Source organism: Hippocampus zosterae, chromosome 11 (assembly GCF_025434085.1).
Source record: "Hippocampus zosterae strain Florida chromosome 11, ASM2543408v3, whole genome shotgun sequence".
NCBI lineage: Eukaryota > Metazoa > Chordata > Actinopteri > Syngnathiformes > Syngnathidae > Hippocampus > Hippocampus zosterae.
The window spans coordinates 19,132,257-19,148,925 of NC_067461.1; the positions used below are offsets into that span (position 1 = coordinate 19,132,257).

The 16,669-nt window shown below is 39.1% G+C and overlaps 1 protein-coding gene across 3 annotated transcripts in view; it reads left to right on the forward strand.

Annotated features, from left to right (window-relative positions):
• Positions 1 to 16,669, forward strand: part of LOC127610684 (stromal membrane-associated protein 1-like) — a 73,348-nt gene that overhangs the window by 27,602 nt on the left and 29,077 nt on the right. For all 3 annotated transcript variants that reach the window (XM_052081121.1, XM_052081122.1, XM_052081123.1), the window contains 2 exons: positions 3,176 to 3,241; positions 8,497 to 8,571. In XM_052081121.1, the coding sequence (XP_051937081.1) occupies positions 3,176 to 3,241; positions 8,497 to 8,571 (141 nt within the window). The remainder of the gene's footprint in view (positions 1 to 3,175; positions 3,242 to 8,496; positions 8,572 to 16,669) is intronic.

Sequence of the window (16,669 nt, forward strand, 5' to 3'; positions counted from 1 at the left end):
AGCAAAGTTTTCATAGTTTATGATTACAATGCCGTATATCACAATCACAGCAGTTTTGGATGATATTGACACTTTCTTTGATGCGACTTGCGTGGGGCTCATTCATCCCGATTTTCAAGCTTTTCTTTTTACAAGACACAGACCTCCCCCTTGCCATGCAAGCATGCATGATCAAAGCTGTTTTGTATGTGTTGCTTTAGAGCAGCTTTTGCAAGTGTCTTGGCATAAAGGTCTATTGATGCATGTTTGTTGCAAGAAATTGATGTATGTAAAGTCTGTGTTCCCTTCTCGAGATGAATCACTGACACATTTGTAGGTTCAATAAAAGGCAAATACAGTAAAGAAACAAAAGTGTTTTTATTTTTCTTAAGTACGTATGATGCCATTCTGTTTCATTATGTTTTAAAAATTAAGTGGAGTTCTGGTGGTGCTTAATTTTTAACTTACATATGTGTCAGATCATTTTACCTGACCCTGTATTTGGGGACATTTAAAACGTGGCTGAGAAGCATGTTCTGTATTCAAATTAACAGTCAAACGCTATCCTATACACCCAAGATGGTGAGCACAAATAAACAAACAAATAAATCAATAAAAAATACAAAGCGTAAGTGATGAATAGTGCAGGCGACATATAAATGGCCTGTTTGTTGAACATCAGATCAGCTGTGCCGCCACAACCAGCGTCAATTGTGTACTGAACGTCAAATCACCTACTCTGTGTGTGCCAACCCGTGTATGAGCGCGTATGCGTTTACTGACTTGTTAAAAATGAATGTCATTGTTTATATGGCTGTAAAAGTGTGTTCATGTGTATTTATGTGAGGTCATTCAGATGGGGTATGTATTCGCGGTGGCAACTGCCTGATTTGCTCGTGCTTTTAATAGCGCTTCTGACACATTACGCAGCTCATGCTGTCGTACCCTCTCTCATGCACAAACTTGGCACTTTCCTGAATTTATTTTTGGGCTGAGTTACATAACCTTTCACCTTTGAAAAGCCACCGACAGTCTTTCACACAAAAGCACAGGCTAAAAATAAAAAAAAAGTAACCCTTTCATTCATGAATTAGGATAACCTACATTAGGATTTAAATGATTTTTTGAAGATTCTTTCATATAGGAGAAAGCAACTTTTGAATAGGTGTCCACTATAGTGACTGTCCACCCACCTTCACTCCTCTGCTGAGTACCAAAAACAAAGTTAGCGGCATAAATTGGAGCTGCTAACTTTGGAGTGGAGTGCCACGAGTGCTCATCCCACACGCTATTGCACTACAAGGAAGCTGCACATGAACGATCGATCAAAGTGATTCTAAAAAAAGAACTAAAAAATTAAAATCTGAATCTTTCATGTAAATTTCTTTAAATTCAAATAATCTGGCCAGTGATTCCTTTTCATCCTGTCTGCATTTGATCTCTAAATATATTTTCCTCACGCTGTGTTTTCTGTTTTGTTCCCTTCATTCCTCACATCTGAGATTTCTCACATTTTGCATCCCTCTGTTTTTCTTCAGCTCTCTGTTAAGCACTGCCAGCAGCTTGACTGTGATCTCGGATCTGTTTCTGCCACCCACTTATATGCCTGGCTTTTATATGCAAATTAATTATTAAAAACAAGCCATTATCACTTTAAGCACTAGGGTGTAGATGGGGTTGGGGGGGGGGGCAGCAGAGGAGAGGCAGACTGGAATAACCCTCAGTTGGTTTTTGCCGTGGAGCAAAACATTTCTTTCATAAGTGAAATAATTTGTGTAAGCTTGTCTTTTCAGCGGCAACACGCTCCTGCTTCTGAATTGGTTAGCAGTACCCAGGCTTTGAATGTAACCCTGAATATTCTCCGTGTTGTATGGGAAGGAACATTTTTAACTCGTTAAAAGCAGACTTTTGTTAAAATAGAAATATTGATTCAATATGACCTATTATATTGTAACAGAGTGCAGTCTATAGCATTGCAATAAGTTAACTCTAAGTGGAGCCTATTGGCTTCCTGTTTTCCATTTGTCTGTCTAATGAATTTTTAAAATAAATTTTACTCAATAAAGGAGGTTGAAATCCTTGCTGTTATTCATTCATTCTTCAAAATACCGGTAATCTTCCAGGTACTTCATTAGTTGTTGTTTTTACTATTGGCTTGTCCCATTTGGGGTCACATGACAGCAAGTCACTCGCATAATTACTTGGACAAAGTTTTTACACCAGTTGCTCCTAGTGATGCTATTAATCAATTCATTTATTCATTCATTTGTACTTTGGCTATCGTGACACTGGCCAGGGATCAAATCCGTGCCATCTGCTCAAAGGGCAGTAGCATGCACCACTACCAGTGCAACATTACTCTTTATTAGAGTTTGGGAAATTTGACTACGGTTTAGGGATAGTCATTGATGTCAAAGGAGGTTCAGTGTTCAATAGTTTCCTCACGGCAGCACTATCCAAATGAATTCTATTTAGATGGGGGTGCTAACAAGGGTCTGATTTACGTATCCAAACAATTTAAATTTGACGGCACACTCACATTCAATGAGCGAGGCTGTCCTGAGTTGGATACTAATGTTGTGCTGTAGAGGCTTGAGTCACAGGGAGTTTAGTTGGAGAATTGCATGCTTTTTAAAATTCTCACAGCATACTAAGAGAATGTGAGGCAATTGAACAAATAAACACCTCAAAAGAAACCGTCATTCGCAACAGCTTCGTAATGTTCGTTGCTATATTCATAATCAGGGTTGGGAGGGTTACTTTTCTAATGTATTCCTATCGATACAGTTACTACTTATGTGTTTAAAAAAAAAAGTAGCCTGTAACTTAATCCAGGTACCATAATATTAAAGTAGTACAATGTAATTATTCTTAATTACTTTTGGATTATGCCAAAAACAAATATGCTAATGAGGACACACAAATGAACAACAAAAAATATTGCTAAAATATATATTGGTAAACAGTGTACGGTACCCGTTATTTGTGGGGGAGAAGGATCCGGCCGTCCCACAGTGAAAATCTTGATGCCCATTTAATGTATATGCATATTTAAAATAGAAAGATACATGAATGGTTTTATATATGTGTATATACATATATATAATACTTGTATATACACAGTATATGTGTGTGTGTGTGTGTGCGTGTAATATCTCCCCATTGTTGTGTTATTTCAGTTTATTTTTTCTTGCAGAAGTCAGTTGAAGGTGCTCCTCATTCCAACTCACCATCTTTCCAGGCTGACAGGAGCAAACAGGAGGTACAGTTTTTCCTTGTGTTAAACTGGTGTGGTGCAACTTGTGGCAATCTGCTCTCATAACAACTGTACTGCAAGACGACAGTATTTTGGTGTTTTTGTTGATATTACGATATTGTTTTACTGGGGTCGTAAACACCTTTCACTAATTCTATCTGCAACTCTAAGACAGATTTGGGGCCGTTTGTGAGTAATGCGAAAGATCAAGTCCCTGAGGTCGTGCAATTCACATTGACCAAACATCAGCATACTGCACAACACTTGTGCATGAGAACATCATTCCGACAGTATCAAATAGGGCGAGGCAATTGATCAAAATTTAGTTTTTGTCTTCTCTCTATCTTGAAAACATAATAATCAAAGAAAGACAAGTCATGTGCCAAACAGTGCAGTGTGTTTGCAAGTTCCCAAACATTGTGAAGGTACCCTGAATGCATCATGTTACTTGTACAACAAGCGTATGACGTTATGTTATTCTGCCCATGGAATACGATACTAACTACATATTTTTAAAACCGAGGAAGCGGAGTCCCCACAACATAGGGCAATAAACACAAATAATAACACACTTAATTATTAAGAACACTTTGATTTTTGAGGCTTTATATTAATATGAAATGGTGCGTTAATGAAGACATGTTTTATTTTTATGTTTCGAAGTTCTTAGCTTTTGGGTTCCAATCACATCACCGGTCTTCCCGTGTGGAGCTTTGAATGTTTTTAAAAAAAATCATAATTACCCTGCAATTGGCTGGCGGCCAGTCTGAAGTATAAATCAGTTGAATTAGTCTCCAGTTGACCCAAATGAGGATCAGCGGTCGTGAAGAGTGATGGTTGTTTTTCTCATTTTCACCTATTTGAGTATTTCACAATGAAACTTGTGGTGTGTTTAATTTACAGCAGTACCTTTCTCGAGGTTCATTTTGGGGTGGCACCCAATTTATTTTCATTTTCCAGTCTCGGTTGTAGGTGACTGGTACAAAAGGCCACATTTTATGACTAAATACATCACTTCAACATGCCACTATAAAGTTTAGCACGCTAAGTACAACACGACTTTAGTTTCTTGTGTGTCTCAAGAATTGTTGTGAATCACATTCATTTTATTCATGGCATTTTTTTGGGTTGACATTGTGTCACATTGGTAATAATGTCGTACTTGTCAAAAAAGTGACTCGCTTAGCGATGAACCTCATGTCTCCATGGCCCTAATGGGGCACACTGAACAGGATCATGCCGCTTGCTAGAGTCTTCTAGACCCAAATGCAAGGCAATGGTCAGCAACAGGAATAAAGGAAACAAAATAATATGTAACCCAATGAGGGCAAAAGCATTACAGTAGCCAGAAAATCCATACCGGTTGCTTTACCAGCGATTGAGTCTGGTCATAGTCTCATCAAGCACATTTGCGAGGCAGGGTAAATAGACAGTGAAATGAACCAATCGGAAAAGAGTTTAAATGGGTGTTTCCAGTGCCGTCAGCTACTTGGGTTTTAATGACTCTGTGTTTCCGCTTATTTAAAACTGAAATAGCCCTTTCATACACCCTGTCACCTAATAACATGGTAAGCTGTCCACTGTTGTAACTGAAAGGGTTGTTGATGAATATTGTTAACAAACTATCGTCTCTCCTGCACAACATTTTGAATGAGGATGCCCTTCTGCCACCGAAGAATCACGTTGGCCACAAAGGATACGTCACAGCAAATAAACACATTTGATTGGATGCCTTGTTTCGATTACGGCCTGGTGGTCCAGTGGATAGCGCGTCGTTTGCATGTTCTACCCGGGCCTGTGTGAGTTTTTCCATCAAAAATGAAAATTGCAAAAGTTATTCCAATCTATAAAAGTGGAGAAAAACATCTGTTTACAAATTATAGACCAATATCACTACTACCACAATTTTCAAAAATATTAGAAAAACTATTTTCTCGCAGACTTGATAGTTTTATACAAAAGCATGCGCTGTTAAGTGAGAATCAATATGGCTTCAGGGAAAAACGGACCACCTCAATGGCAGTTATGGAGTTTGTGGAAGCAATAGCCACCAATATAGACAACAAAGAAATTACTGTTGGGGTTTTCCTAGATTTAAAAAAAGCTTTTGACACAATAGATCACAGTATATTATTGAAAAAACTAGAAAGATATGGCATTAGAGGTGTAGCTTATAAATGGATAAAAAGTTGTTTAGAAAACAGATATCAGTACGTGCAACTCAACAATAAAAAAACGAATCAACTGAAAATCACTCACGGAGTACCTCAGGGGTCAGTGCTTGGTCCAAAACTATTCATCTTATATATAAATGATATCTGCAAGGTCTCAAAACTATTTAAATGTGTCCTATTTGCTGATGATACAACTTTCTACTGTTCTGGAATAAATCTGAAACAGCTCCTGACAACCGTAGAAAACGAATTAAACAAATAAAAAAACTGGTTCGACAGAAATAAATTGTCACTTAACCTGAAAAAATCGAAGTCAATTGTTTTTGGCACAAGACCAATCAAACACCAAGCTAAAATTATGGTAAACTCAATTGAAATAGAAAGAGCGTATGAAACCAAGTTTCTCGGATTAGTAATACTGCAGACTCAAAACTATGTTGGAAACCACATATCGATAACGTAAAAAGAAAAATAGCCAAGACCGTAGGGATCCTCTACAAAACCAAGGAAGTGCTAAATAAGAGATCCTTGTACACATTATACACTTCATTATTATTACCATACATGACCTACTGTGTGGAAATATGGGGAAATGCCTGCAAAACAAACACACTCCCTATTCTCAAACTACAAAAAAAAGCAATTCGAATTATTAATAGATCAAAATATACGGAACCCACAAATGCACTATTTATCAAATTAAATACGATGAAATTTTATGACCTGGTTGACTTTAAAATCGCCCAATTAATGTACAAAGCACACAATAACCTGCTCTGCCAAAACATTCAGAAGTTTTTTGAAATTTGAGAAAGCAACTATGAATTAAGAGGTACCAACTTATTCAAAAAACTCAAAACAAGAACAAACATCAAGCAAAGAAGTGTATCTAGCAAAGGTGTTAATCTGTGGAATAATCTCGAAACGGACCTAAAAATGAGTAAATCGCTTGCTGAGTTCAAAAACAAATTCAAAATAATAGTACAAACAACCTACACCAATCAGAGTTAAAATGATAAATTCTAAACGTTAAATATAATGATAAATCAGAACTAAGTTGATAAATAGAGAAAGGTATTGCAATATCAATTATGAATACAAGAGAAAATTGACGCAAGAGTGCCAGGGTGAGGATGTATATAATCCCGATACAAACCAAAAGTTGTGAAAATATCACGGTTAAGGGTAAAGTATGAGCCTTAATGGAGACTTCTTATTACTTTTTCTTTTCTGATTGATATAAAAATGATTTAGTAGATATAAACACATAACGGGGTAGGACTAGATAAGTTTTTTTACTTCATCCTACTCCCTTGAACATAACTGTGTTGAATGAAGGCTGATTTCTTTCTTTTACTTTTTTATCTACCTTATTTTCTGTCAAAGTATTACTGTATATGTTTTATGTTCAATAAACAAACCAAACCAAAAAACCAAACCAAACCAAACCAGTTTTCTCCGGGTACTCCGGATTCCACCCTCATTCCAAAAACATGTATGGCAGGCTGATTGAACACTCTAAATTGTCCCTAGACATGAATGTGAGCATGGATGGTTTTTCGTCTCTGTGTGCCCTGCGATTGGCTGGCATCCATTTTCAGGGTGTCTCCCGCTTACTGCCCGAAGACAGCTGGGATAGCTCCAGCACACCCCACCACCCTTGTGAGGATAAAGCAGATTGGAAAATGGATGGATGGATGGCCTTGTTTTGAACTGGGGCCCAGCCACGGTGTAGGGCAGGCTTTCCCGACACTCTTTCTCCGTGGGTGTGGCTTTCCTGGCTAGGAAGGCGTACATGTAATGAGGAACACCGGCCCGGAAATAAAATCAAATGATATTACAAACGCCGAACAAACTGGCAAACAAAAAAAAGTAGCCCAAGAATGACAATAATCACCAAAACGAAAGATGACGGCCTTGAGAAGCAGGCAATCAAATGAATGGCCATGATTACGAGACCCAGTGAAAAGTAATATACAAAAAATGAGGAAGAGGAGCACAGACATTAAATGCAGGCCAAAGACCAAACTGTGCCACAAAACCAGTGTACTAGTTGTTAAAGGGATGAAAAAAAGGAGTCTGTTATGAATGGATCTTACATCACCTGCTGGGCTGCCTGTCCCAGAAGCCTGTAAAAAAAGTGTTCTTCACATTCATCAACAGCTACTGTGAAAATACACTCACAATTATATGTCTCAAACACCCACTTTTTTAAAACAACTAGTTCAGTGCTGGAGATTTTAAAGATTACAGCCTGGATCCAAATATTTCACTGTGTCAGCATAGTCTCTCAAGCATTTTGGTATCAGAACAATATTTTACTGCACCACGAAAATGTGGCATCGAAGCAAAAGAAAGGAGAGCTCCACATAAGAGGTCTTGACGATTTGTTGAAAAATCAGTGTCACTTTGCAAGGACTGATGGTTACTTCAAATTGGAATGAACCCCCTCTACGGAAAAGAGTATGTTAAACCTGTACATTTACTGTTATGCGCATTGAGAGTTTAGGGCAGTGGTTCTTAACGTTGTCAGAGGTACCGAACCCAACCAGTTCATATGCGCATCCACAAACCCTTTCGTGAAAAATAAAAATATGAGAAGCGTTCCTTTAGTTTTGCCTATGCAAGATGAGAGTTGCTCAACTTGGCATGACAAATCATGCAGGTAGCACCCCGAGTCCCATCATGTTCCGTGATGCATGTTGTACATATTCGTCTGACCACCTTTTTTTGTTCGACATAGAATGCGTTTAAAAGTTGTTGTTTTTTTTAATCACACAATGTACTATCACGACAGTAACACGCTGACTACTGAGGGAACTAAATTTCCCACAGCACTAATTGGACAAGCAACGCCATGTGATCATCTGCAGCCAGTGATGGCCAAATGGGCGTGTCATAACTAATTGACACGTTGAGTGGGCTGTCTAAACCTCCATGGCAGAAGCTCCGTCGAACCCCTGAGACCGATTCACCGAACACCTGGGGTTCGATCGAACCCAGATTAAGAACCACTAGTGTCGAGTATAAAACAAGAATTGGACGTCAAAAAATGTGCATTGAAAGGAAACTTTGCTTCCTCTACAGAAAGAGCGTGAAAAGAAGAAAGATGAGAAGAAAAAAGAGAAGGATTTAGAAAAAGCTGATCGACACAACGTAAAGGTACTGTTTATTAATGATTGGATCATTTCAGTCCAACTTAGAAGTAATCGCACAGTGAGTTTGCTTTTTGGCAAGAAAAACCATCAGAAACCCTTTTGAAATAAAACAATCAGCTTATGATTGAAATCTAGATTCTCAGTTTTAATTGACTGATTTTCCCATTTGGGAGTCACACCCATTTTATGATTGTAAGTTTGCCTTACGACTTTTTTTTCTGGTAATATGAGTCTACAATCGATGTCGCTGTTTGAGTATTTTTAAAAAATAATTATCCGACCCATTTTTCAATAAATTAAATGAATTTGCATTTCATTGTATTGCAAAATAAAATGTTATCCGATTACTCTTTGTCAACCATAACCATGAAGCAAGATCACACCGAGTAATCTTGTCAATCAAATTGCTTGGTTGGAACTAACTGTTATATCATACAATTGCCATCTAATGAAAATGGTGGGTCTCGTATTTAAAAAAAAAGCACTTGGCTTTATTCCAGAAAAAAAACTAAACACATAGCCATTTCATGCATTTATGGCTACATTTAAATGACATTACAGAAACAAAAAATAATAATGATCCAGTATTGACAGTTTACTGTGGAACAGAGAAGCATATCATATCAACTCACAATTCAATTCACTGAAAAAAAGCTGCCCAAATTATATATATATATACACACACACACACACCCCGGTATATTTTTTTTCTTTTTTAAGTGGAGTGATGACAGGGCTTGAGAAACTGTCGCTGCTGATGGGCCTGGCTCTGTAGCTCGCGGAGTGACCACCTCTCCTACTAGAAATGAAAAATGATATTGTTGTGAAAGAATCGCAGTTCGGCTTGTGTTGCTAGTTTTGGCTCGTCCATTTACAATTAGCTTTAAAGTTCATAACAGCGGCAGCAGAACTGTGGGCCTGGCAGCAACAAAAAAAGGGAAGCGGCATAAAGTGAAACTTAATTGCCAGACTTTTATGTCGTATAATGTACGGACACCAACTCTTTGCTAAGGGTAACTATTTGTGTAGGTGTCGGATACGACATCATGAAACTTTCATCACTTTGTTAGATAAGGCCTCATGGGCACGTACTGTAAGTAGAAGGGTGACTTGAGCTAGGCCATTATTTTGCTGTGCCCTTTTCTCCTGGTGTGGCATCTTCTTATCTACAGCCATGAAAAGCAATGATGAGACCTTGGAGTCTTAAATTGTCACCTGGACTAGGTAGAAATGTTTTACCCAAAATCAGACTGGTAGAATGGTCTCTTGCAAAATATGCAAATGGTATAGTACATGAGACACGGCTGGCTTGTTACAGAGGAACAAATGCAAGGCTCACATGAATTACACGTTCAGGGGCACAGTAAGTGGTGTTTTAACTTCTTTTTTTGTCTCTCTTTGCTAGTCCATCAAAACGGGTTAATGTGAATCAGGACCGTGGCACAAAAATAGGTTGGGGAACGCTGACCTTAACGACATTAGCCAACAGATTTTTTACCTTTACGTTACCTTTTGGCGCTGCTGTTTGTCAGGCTGGAGTTTAGTAATGTTTGTTTTCTGTTTAAAGTATGTATCAAAGTTGATGTGCCACTGTGGTGTGCTGGCTCGACTTTGCATCAACAACCTCTTTTTGTTGTCAAATTATTCATGTTCATTGATTATTTGTCTCAGCTATAGTCTACTGGTTATAAATGGCGGTGTGTTTTTTATTTTTATGATAAAGCCCCTATCCCGCTGAGCGACGAACAATTGCAAGTGTTTTAAAGGAGCAAATGGAGCATTGCCATCGGGGTTTGTTCAAGGATGTTCAACAAACGGTCATCAGAGTTTGCCAGACGTTCAACTGTGCTTGTCTTGCCACAAGGGAGGTTTGAAAAAAAATAAAAAATTATTACTCTTGGCATGTGTCTCACAACCATTTGGTGAACATTTGCGACCTAGAACGAATCCTGATTAGAAGACAAAATTCAGCACCTTTGAAAACACTCGCAATTGTTACCCCTCAAAGTTTAAACTTAAAACCTCGCAAAAAAAAAATCATTTTAGAAGGAGGCAAATACGTTTGTCATGGCACTGTACGTACACGGGTACGTACATACATACAATAACAACAGTATTGTTTGACTTTCCCAGCAAGTGTAGCATATAAAGAGCAAATGAATGTTTCTGGGTCATGGGCATATTTCTGTGTAGAGGGAAGCAACAAGGGAGAAATTCAGCTCTCAGTTGTGTGGGTGTTGCTGCATTCTGTGTTAGTGCTAAACCGTGTCTCCATGGTGTCGCGTGATCAGATGGTACAGGGTGCAAAAATGTAGGCCAGGGCCGTCAATTTAATTGCGGGCCAGATTGGAGTTATAATTTCCCTCGAAGGGCCATCATAAATGTGAAACCACATCATGTTTAATCACTTTTACATTTGTAGTCCACAACAAATTGATGGGTAACTAGTTTTTGAAATCAGAAGTCAAGAATAATAGTTTATTCGACTGTTGTTCATGTTACCATGATAACGTGACAAGTGCAATCTCAAATGCATCTCAAAATTGTTATTTACTATACATGACGATTTCAAACGTTTGTACAGGTTTTAGCTAACATTACGGAAGTTGACATGCTGGATTTTCTTTTGCAGGCCAGACCTGGCCCCTGCGCCTTGAGTTTGACACATGTAACGTTGGCTATGGTGAGCCATCTTTAGTATATGTGTCCAATTCACCACCCTCTCCTTCATAGCATTTTTTGCTTCTTCTGACTCGTTTTTATTTATTTATATTTGAATGGCAAGAGTAACTGTCACTTTGTTCAGACACTGCTTTTGATGAGTCCCTTTGTGCCCTTGCAACTCATTGAATAATCAGCAAATGCTAAATTTGTGCACAGAATTATCTAAATAAAGAGATGAGACATTGCCTTCCGTTTTTAATTTGGTGTTGCCTGCTACACTATTTCTTATTTTTACCTCCTCTGTTTCTTGGCGGTCCGAAAGTTGCGGCAATACTATTAGACTGTTCTCAGGTTTTTTATTTATTTATTTTTTCTGGTGAGGATTATGTATTTTTATTGCTGCCACAAGCTGGCTTCCAGTCCAGGGTGCACACCACTTCTCACCCGTAGCTAGCTGGGATATGCTCCACCACACCTAAAAATGTAAATTGAATAGAAAATGGACAGACGTATGAATGGATGGATATTGGATAGTCATTTGTCAATTTTGGCAAAAAAAACATTTGTGCAGCAAAATAGTGTTCATGAACAGTGTGTTTTTGAAGTCAATCGTAGCAGGACTCTCCTTGGCTCTATTTTTGTAGATAGTGCATGTACACTTGAGCCTAAAAACTCTTGAAAGCTGATCTGCGTTTCCAGGCTAGCTTTGATTGGATTAGCCAGAACTGGAGAAGCAGATCCATCACCATTTTAAAAAATCATGAGCACTTCCAAATCTGAGACTATGGTCTTCAGTTGGAAAAGGGTGGAGGGTCCCCTTTGGGTCACAGATGAGATCGTGCCCGAAGTGAAAGAATTCAAATATCTTGGGGTCTTGTGAGAAATCTGTTTATAATTCATGCCTATGTAACAAGGGCTACGTTTGTTTTATAATTGCTGGAGATGATAAAACACTATGGGCAGACAACCGGTTTCTACTTGGACCAGTAAGGGGACACTAGGTTTGAAAAAAATCATGAGCACTTCCAAATCTGAGACTATGATCTTCAGTTGGAAAAGGGTGGAGGGTCCCCTTTGGGTCACAGATGAGATCGTGCCCGAAGTGAAAGAATTCAAATATCTTGGAGTCTTGTGAGAAATCTGTTTATAATTCATGCCTATGTAACAAGGGCTACGTTTGTTTTATAATTGCTGGAGATGATAAAACACTATGGGCAGACAACCGGTTTCTACTTGGACCAGTAAGGGGACGCTAGGTTTGATTCACTGGAGCCAATGATGTCACTATTGAGGGGGTGGCATGGGCAAAGAAACAAGACAACAGTTGTAAAAACAATTAACTTTTATATCAAACAGACACAGGACAACAAAATTATTATCACAACAACCACAGTGGAAAAAAAGAAAGTAAATAAATCCAATTTAGTCTCAACCTCTTGGTTGACCTTTCCCTCAAGCAAACTAATTGATTACCTTTCTCAACACCGGTATGAGTTCCCTTTCTTTCAATCTGAATGAAATAACTAAACACAAAATGTTCTTGTCAACTCCTGTCGTACAAAATAAATTCTTCTAAACATCACCAACGCAAATAAAATAAATTAAAATTTATCAAATGTAATACATTGTATGTTCTTTGGTTGGCTCGCCACCACCACTGTACCCCCTTTTCTAGCACTTTTGGACGTCAGGGCACCGTAATGGAATCCACTCCACTGAAGGCACGCTAATCCCAGCGCTGTCATCAATTAGAACTCCACAAAAGACCCGGCCTAATAGGGCCGAGAGCACACGAGCGCCGACAATAAAATAACTACAGTAATTAATATTAACTACTTAATTCCAAGTACTGTGAGACGTTATTAACATTTATGTACACTCACCAGAAGAATGTTGAACGATACTCCGACGATGTTATACGGTCGGCGAAATCCCGGCGGTACGTAATGCTAACAGCTACGTTAGCCAGGTACAGTACTCGAGGTCTAAGGAAAGTGACTATGTTTTAGCAACAAGTGATTGTAAACGAAATGCGCATAACACGTTCAAGCCTCTGAGCACACTCACTGTGTAGAATGACTCTCTTTCTCCCGAAACACTTCCTCACAACGGCGAAGAATACGTCCGCTCGCGTTCAGGTCCCGTCAGAAAAAGAGACCGAGATAGGTTGCGCCGCACGTTCGTGGCGTCACGAAGGTGAAAAACTGCACTTCTCATTCGCTGACACCCCACTAGTATTTTGTGCCCTGCTTCGCTCGGGCTACGGCAATATTCAATTCTGTTTAATTAAGCAAATTTTAACGACGCTACTCTTTTAGTCAATATAGATTTTGGTTATGTCCACTCCCCATTGCCTCATGCCATAATCCGGGTTACACGTTATGTCCCCCGACTCATGGACACGGTTCCTTCTGCTTGAGAAGCTGGGTTTCAACGATTTCAATGAAATGAATGCGCTCCCACATAATAACAGCAGCGTGTTTGTGCCTGTTGGGGGAGGGGACGTATGTGCATTTATGATGTGTCTGTTTTTCACGCGTCTTTTCTTGGTAGCAGGATTGGCTGTCCTCCTTCAGCAGTGGAAATCCATTTTATTGATTAGCCTCATTGTGGCTAAGCTATCGATCTCCCCCCCCACTGACTGCTAGACCTGAAAGAGCACCGCCACTGTTGCAGGGTGTGCAGTGTGTTTTTAGGAGTCACCAATTGCTGGTTGTCTGCATGCTCCTTGTGCAATCAATCTAATACTGACCAGTCTCAAATGCGGTTGTTTGGCCATCGCACTTTACTGCAGTCATGCAAGCCTTTTTCGACTGCTCTCCTCAAGTCATGCCTTATCCAGTGTAAAAAAAAAAAAAAAAAAAAACTCCCGCCATCCTCATGTGTTGAATGAACAAGGACTACCCTAAAATCACACTCATTTGTATATCCAACAAAGACAAGTGCCTTCCATGAGCGGCGTCTCGAGCTCTTTGATTATTTATTCATGATCGCAAAAGAAAAAGACGACAAATGCCAGCAGCCCAATGGGATGGCACTGATTTAGTGTCTGGAAAGAGAGCAACAGACATGAGGAGAGAAAAGAAAGGAAAGATAATGACAGCTCGAGGTGGGACAAATGAAGGATAAGAGATGGGGGTGAATCAAAGCAAGCAGACAGCGAGTGCCCTAGCAGCAGGATAGATTTGATAGTCAGGATTGCACCACGCAGACATTTTCTCAACTCGTTTGAATTAGAGACATTTTAAGAGGTACCCCTGAGCTTGCTGATTACATTCGAGTCACCATATTTTAATAAGTATTTAATGTTGTGTGATAACTTTCCTTCCTACGTGTATCGCTGCATATTTCCCCCATTGACAATTTCTCACAAACACTAAACATTTCATTACGTAGGAGCTTGGGCAGCATGTGGAAACTTGTAGATATTGGGTGTGCATATATGTGTAAAATTGTCCAGCTGAGGATCAGGCCTTGATGAATGGTACAGAACTGCATGGATGCACCACACATTTTCCCGTCTTAATTTCATCCGCATTGCTGTTATGCCATTTTCTTCCACCCCACCTTCCCTCTGTCATAATCTCCATGATGCTATCGATCTTCTTTCATTTAGGATTTTTTTTCTTGTTTGTCATCCTAATTGTTTATATCCTCCTCCTCTCTGCACTCAATGCCCATTTCTCACTTCCTCCATCTGTCATCACGACTTCACAAGCAACATTCTTCGACTCTAACCCTGCGTCACCTTTTGTCTTTCCTTTCTATTCCTTCCCAGATCACTGAAGTTGACCGCCTTTCCTTTCCCTTACATCCACACCATTTTTTCAATCTCAAAATCCACTGCAGGTGTCTTTTTTCAGTATTATTGACTCATCTAGCCAGTGGCAGTTTTATCTTCCTCTTTCGTGGACTTAGTACAGCAGCTGTCAGCAAACAAAGGTGATCCACTCTCTGCAGCCTCTAAATGCACCACCACTGATTGTTGCACAGTACTGTTGTTGTCAACACATCAACCCCTATAGATCTCTATCAGTCAAAGCCCATTATCAATTTTCATGAAGTCATGTTACATATACAGCATATGCATGAAGACGCAGCATAGGGCTTGCACAATTTAATGAATCAAAACATGACCAGTATATTTTTCCCCCACCCACCTTGCCAAAATGATTCTGCAGACTTTTGACACTTTATTAAAAAACAAAAATCGGGTATAATATTTTGGGGGGAGGCTGGAACAAATTGACGCCCTTTCATTCGTGCTCTCTCAGTACTAGCTCGGCCCAACTCAAGATATTGACTGGGTGCTCAGCTTTAGAAAACAAGTGAGTCGTGATTGGTCGCTACCTGAGCTCTTAGCAACCGTGAGGTCATTTTCAGCCGGCAGAAAGTAGCACAATGGTCATCCCCTGAGATGGCTAAAAACAGGTTGATTTTGCTGGTTAACTCATATTGCACAAATGCGTGTGAATCGGAATGCAGCATTTAGACTGATGCAGTGGCATAGAACAGATTATTGTCAAGAAAATTTTGGGCTTGACTTCAACATTTAAATAATTGCAATTTGAGCTTGTTTTATGTCTTGCATTATTTGAGGTCTGAAATCATTTGATTTTATTTTATTTTTTACTATTTTGACCGCTCCACAATGCTCTAAAAGGACAATATTTGTGTTTGGTATTGACTAATTATGTTGTCATAGTAGTTATTTATAGAATAAAACACAACAGTCCTTTTACGTCAACATTAACCAGTGAAACTGATTATTTTGAAGAGTTCTTCTACTGGATGTTTTTTCCAGAGTTGTACATCTATAACATATTAAACTTTGTCTAAACCATTCGTGACAAAACTGAAGACGAGAAAGATGGTGACAACAAAATCTTTGTGTGACGTTTTACAACAAACATGCAAACATTTAAAAAAAAAAAGATCCTTGAATGGAGTCTGTATTGAATTGCAATCTGCAGCCTTACGGCACTGGTGTCAAAGTCGAGGCCCGGGGGTCATATCTGGTCCACCACATCATTCACTATGGCCCGCGAAAGCAATTCATGCATGTCAAGTTCCATGATGCTTGCTAAAGTCTGAACCAAACTTTCAAATTGTCATATGTAATTCACAATAACAGCCATTATTCTTGACTTGTGATTCTCAAACTAGTTATTCATCAATTTGTTGTGCGCTGTGTGTGTGTAATATGTGGATTTATATGGTTACGTAAAATTCATAATGTTCCTCCAAGTGAAAACGTAACCACAATGTGGCCCGCGACAAAAATAAGTTTGACACCCCTGCTCAATACCATACTGCACAAACCAGTCAATCCAAGGATCTGATATATTCACGCGCACATTCAGTAGTGTAGTAACACTACGGTGTCTCCCTGAACTGTCCATGAAAAGATGGGTAATGTCATGAACCTCCTTTCACGG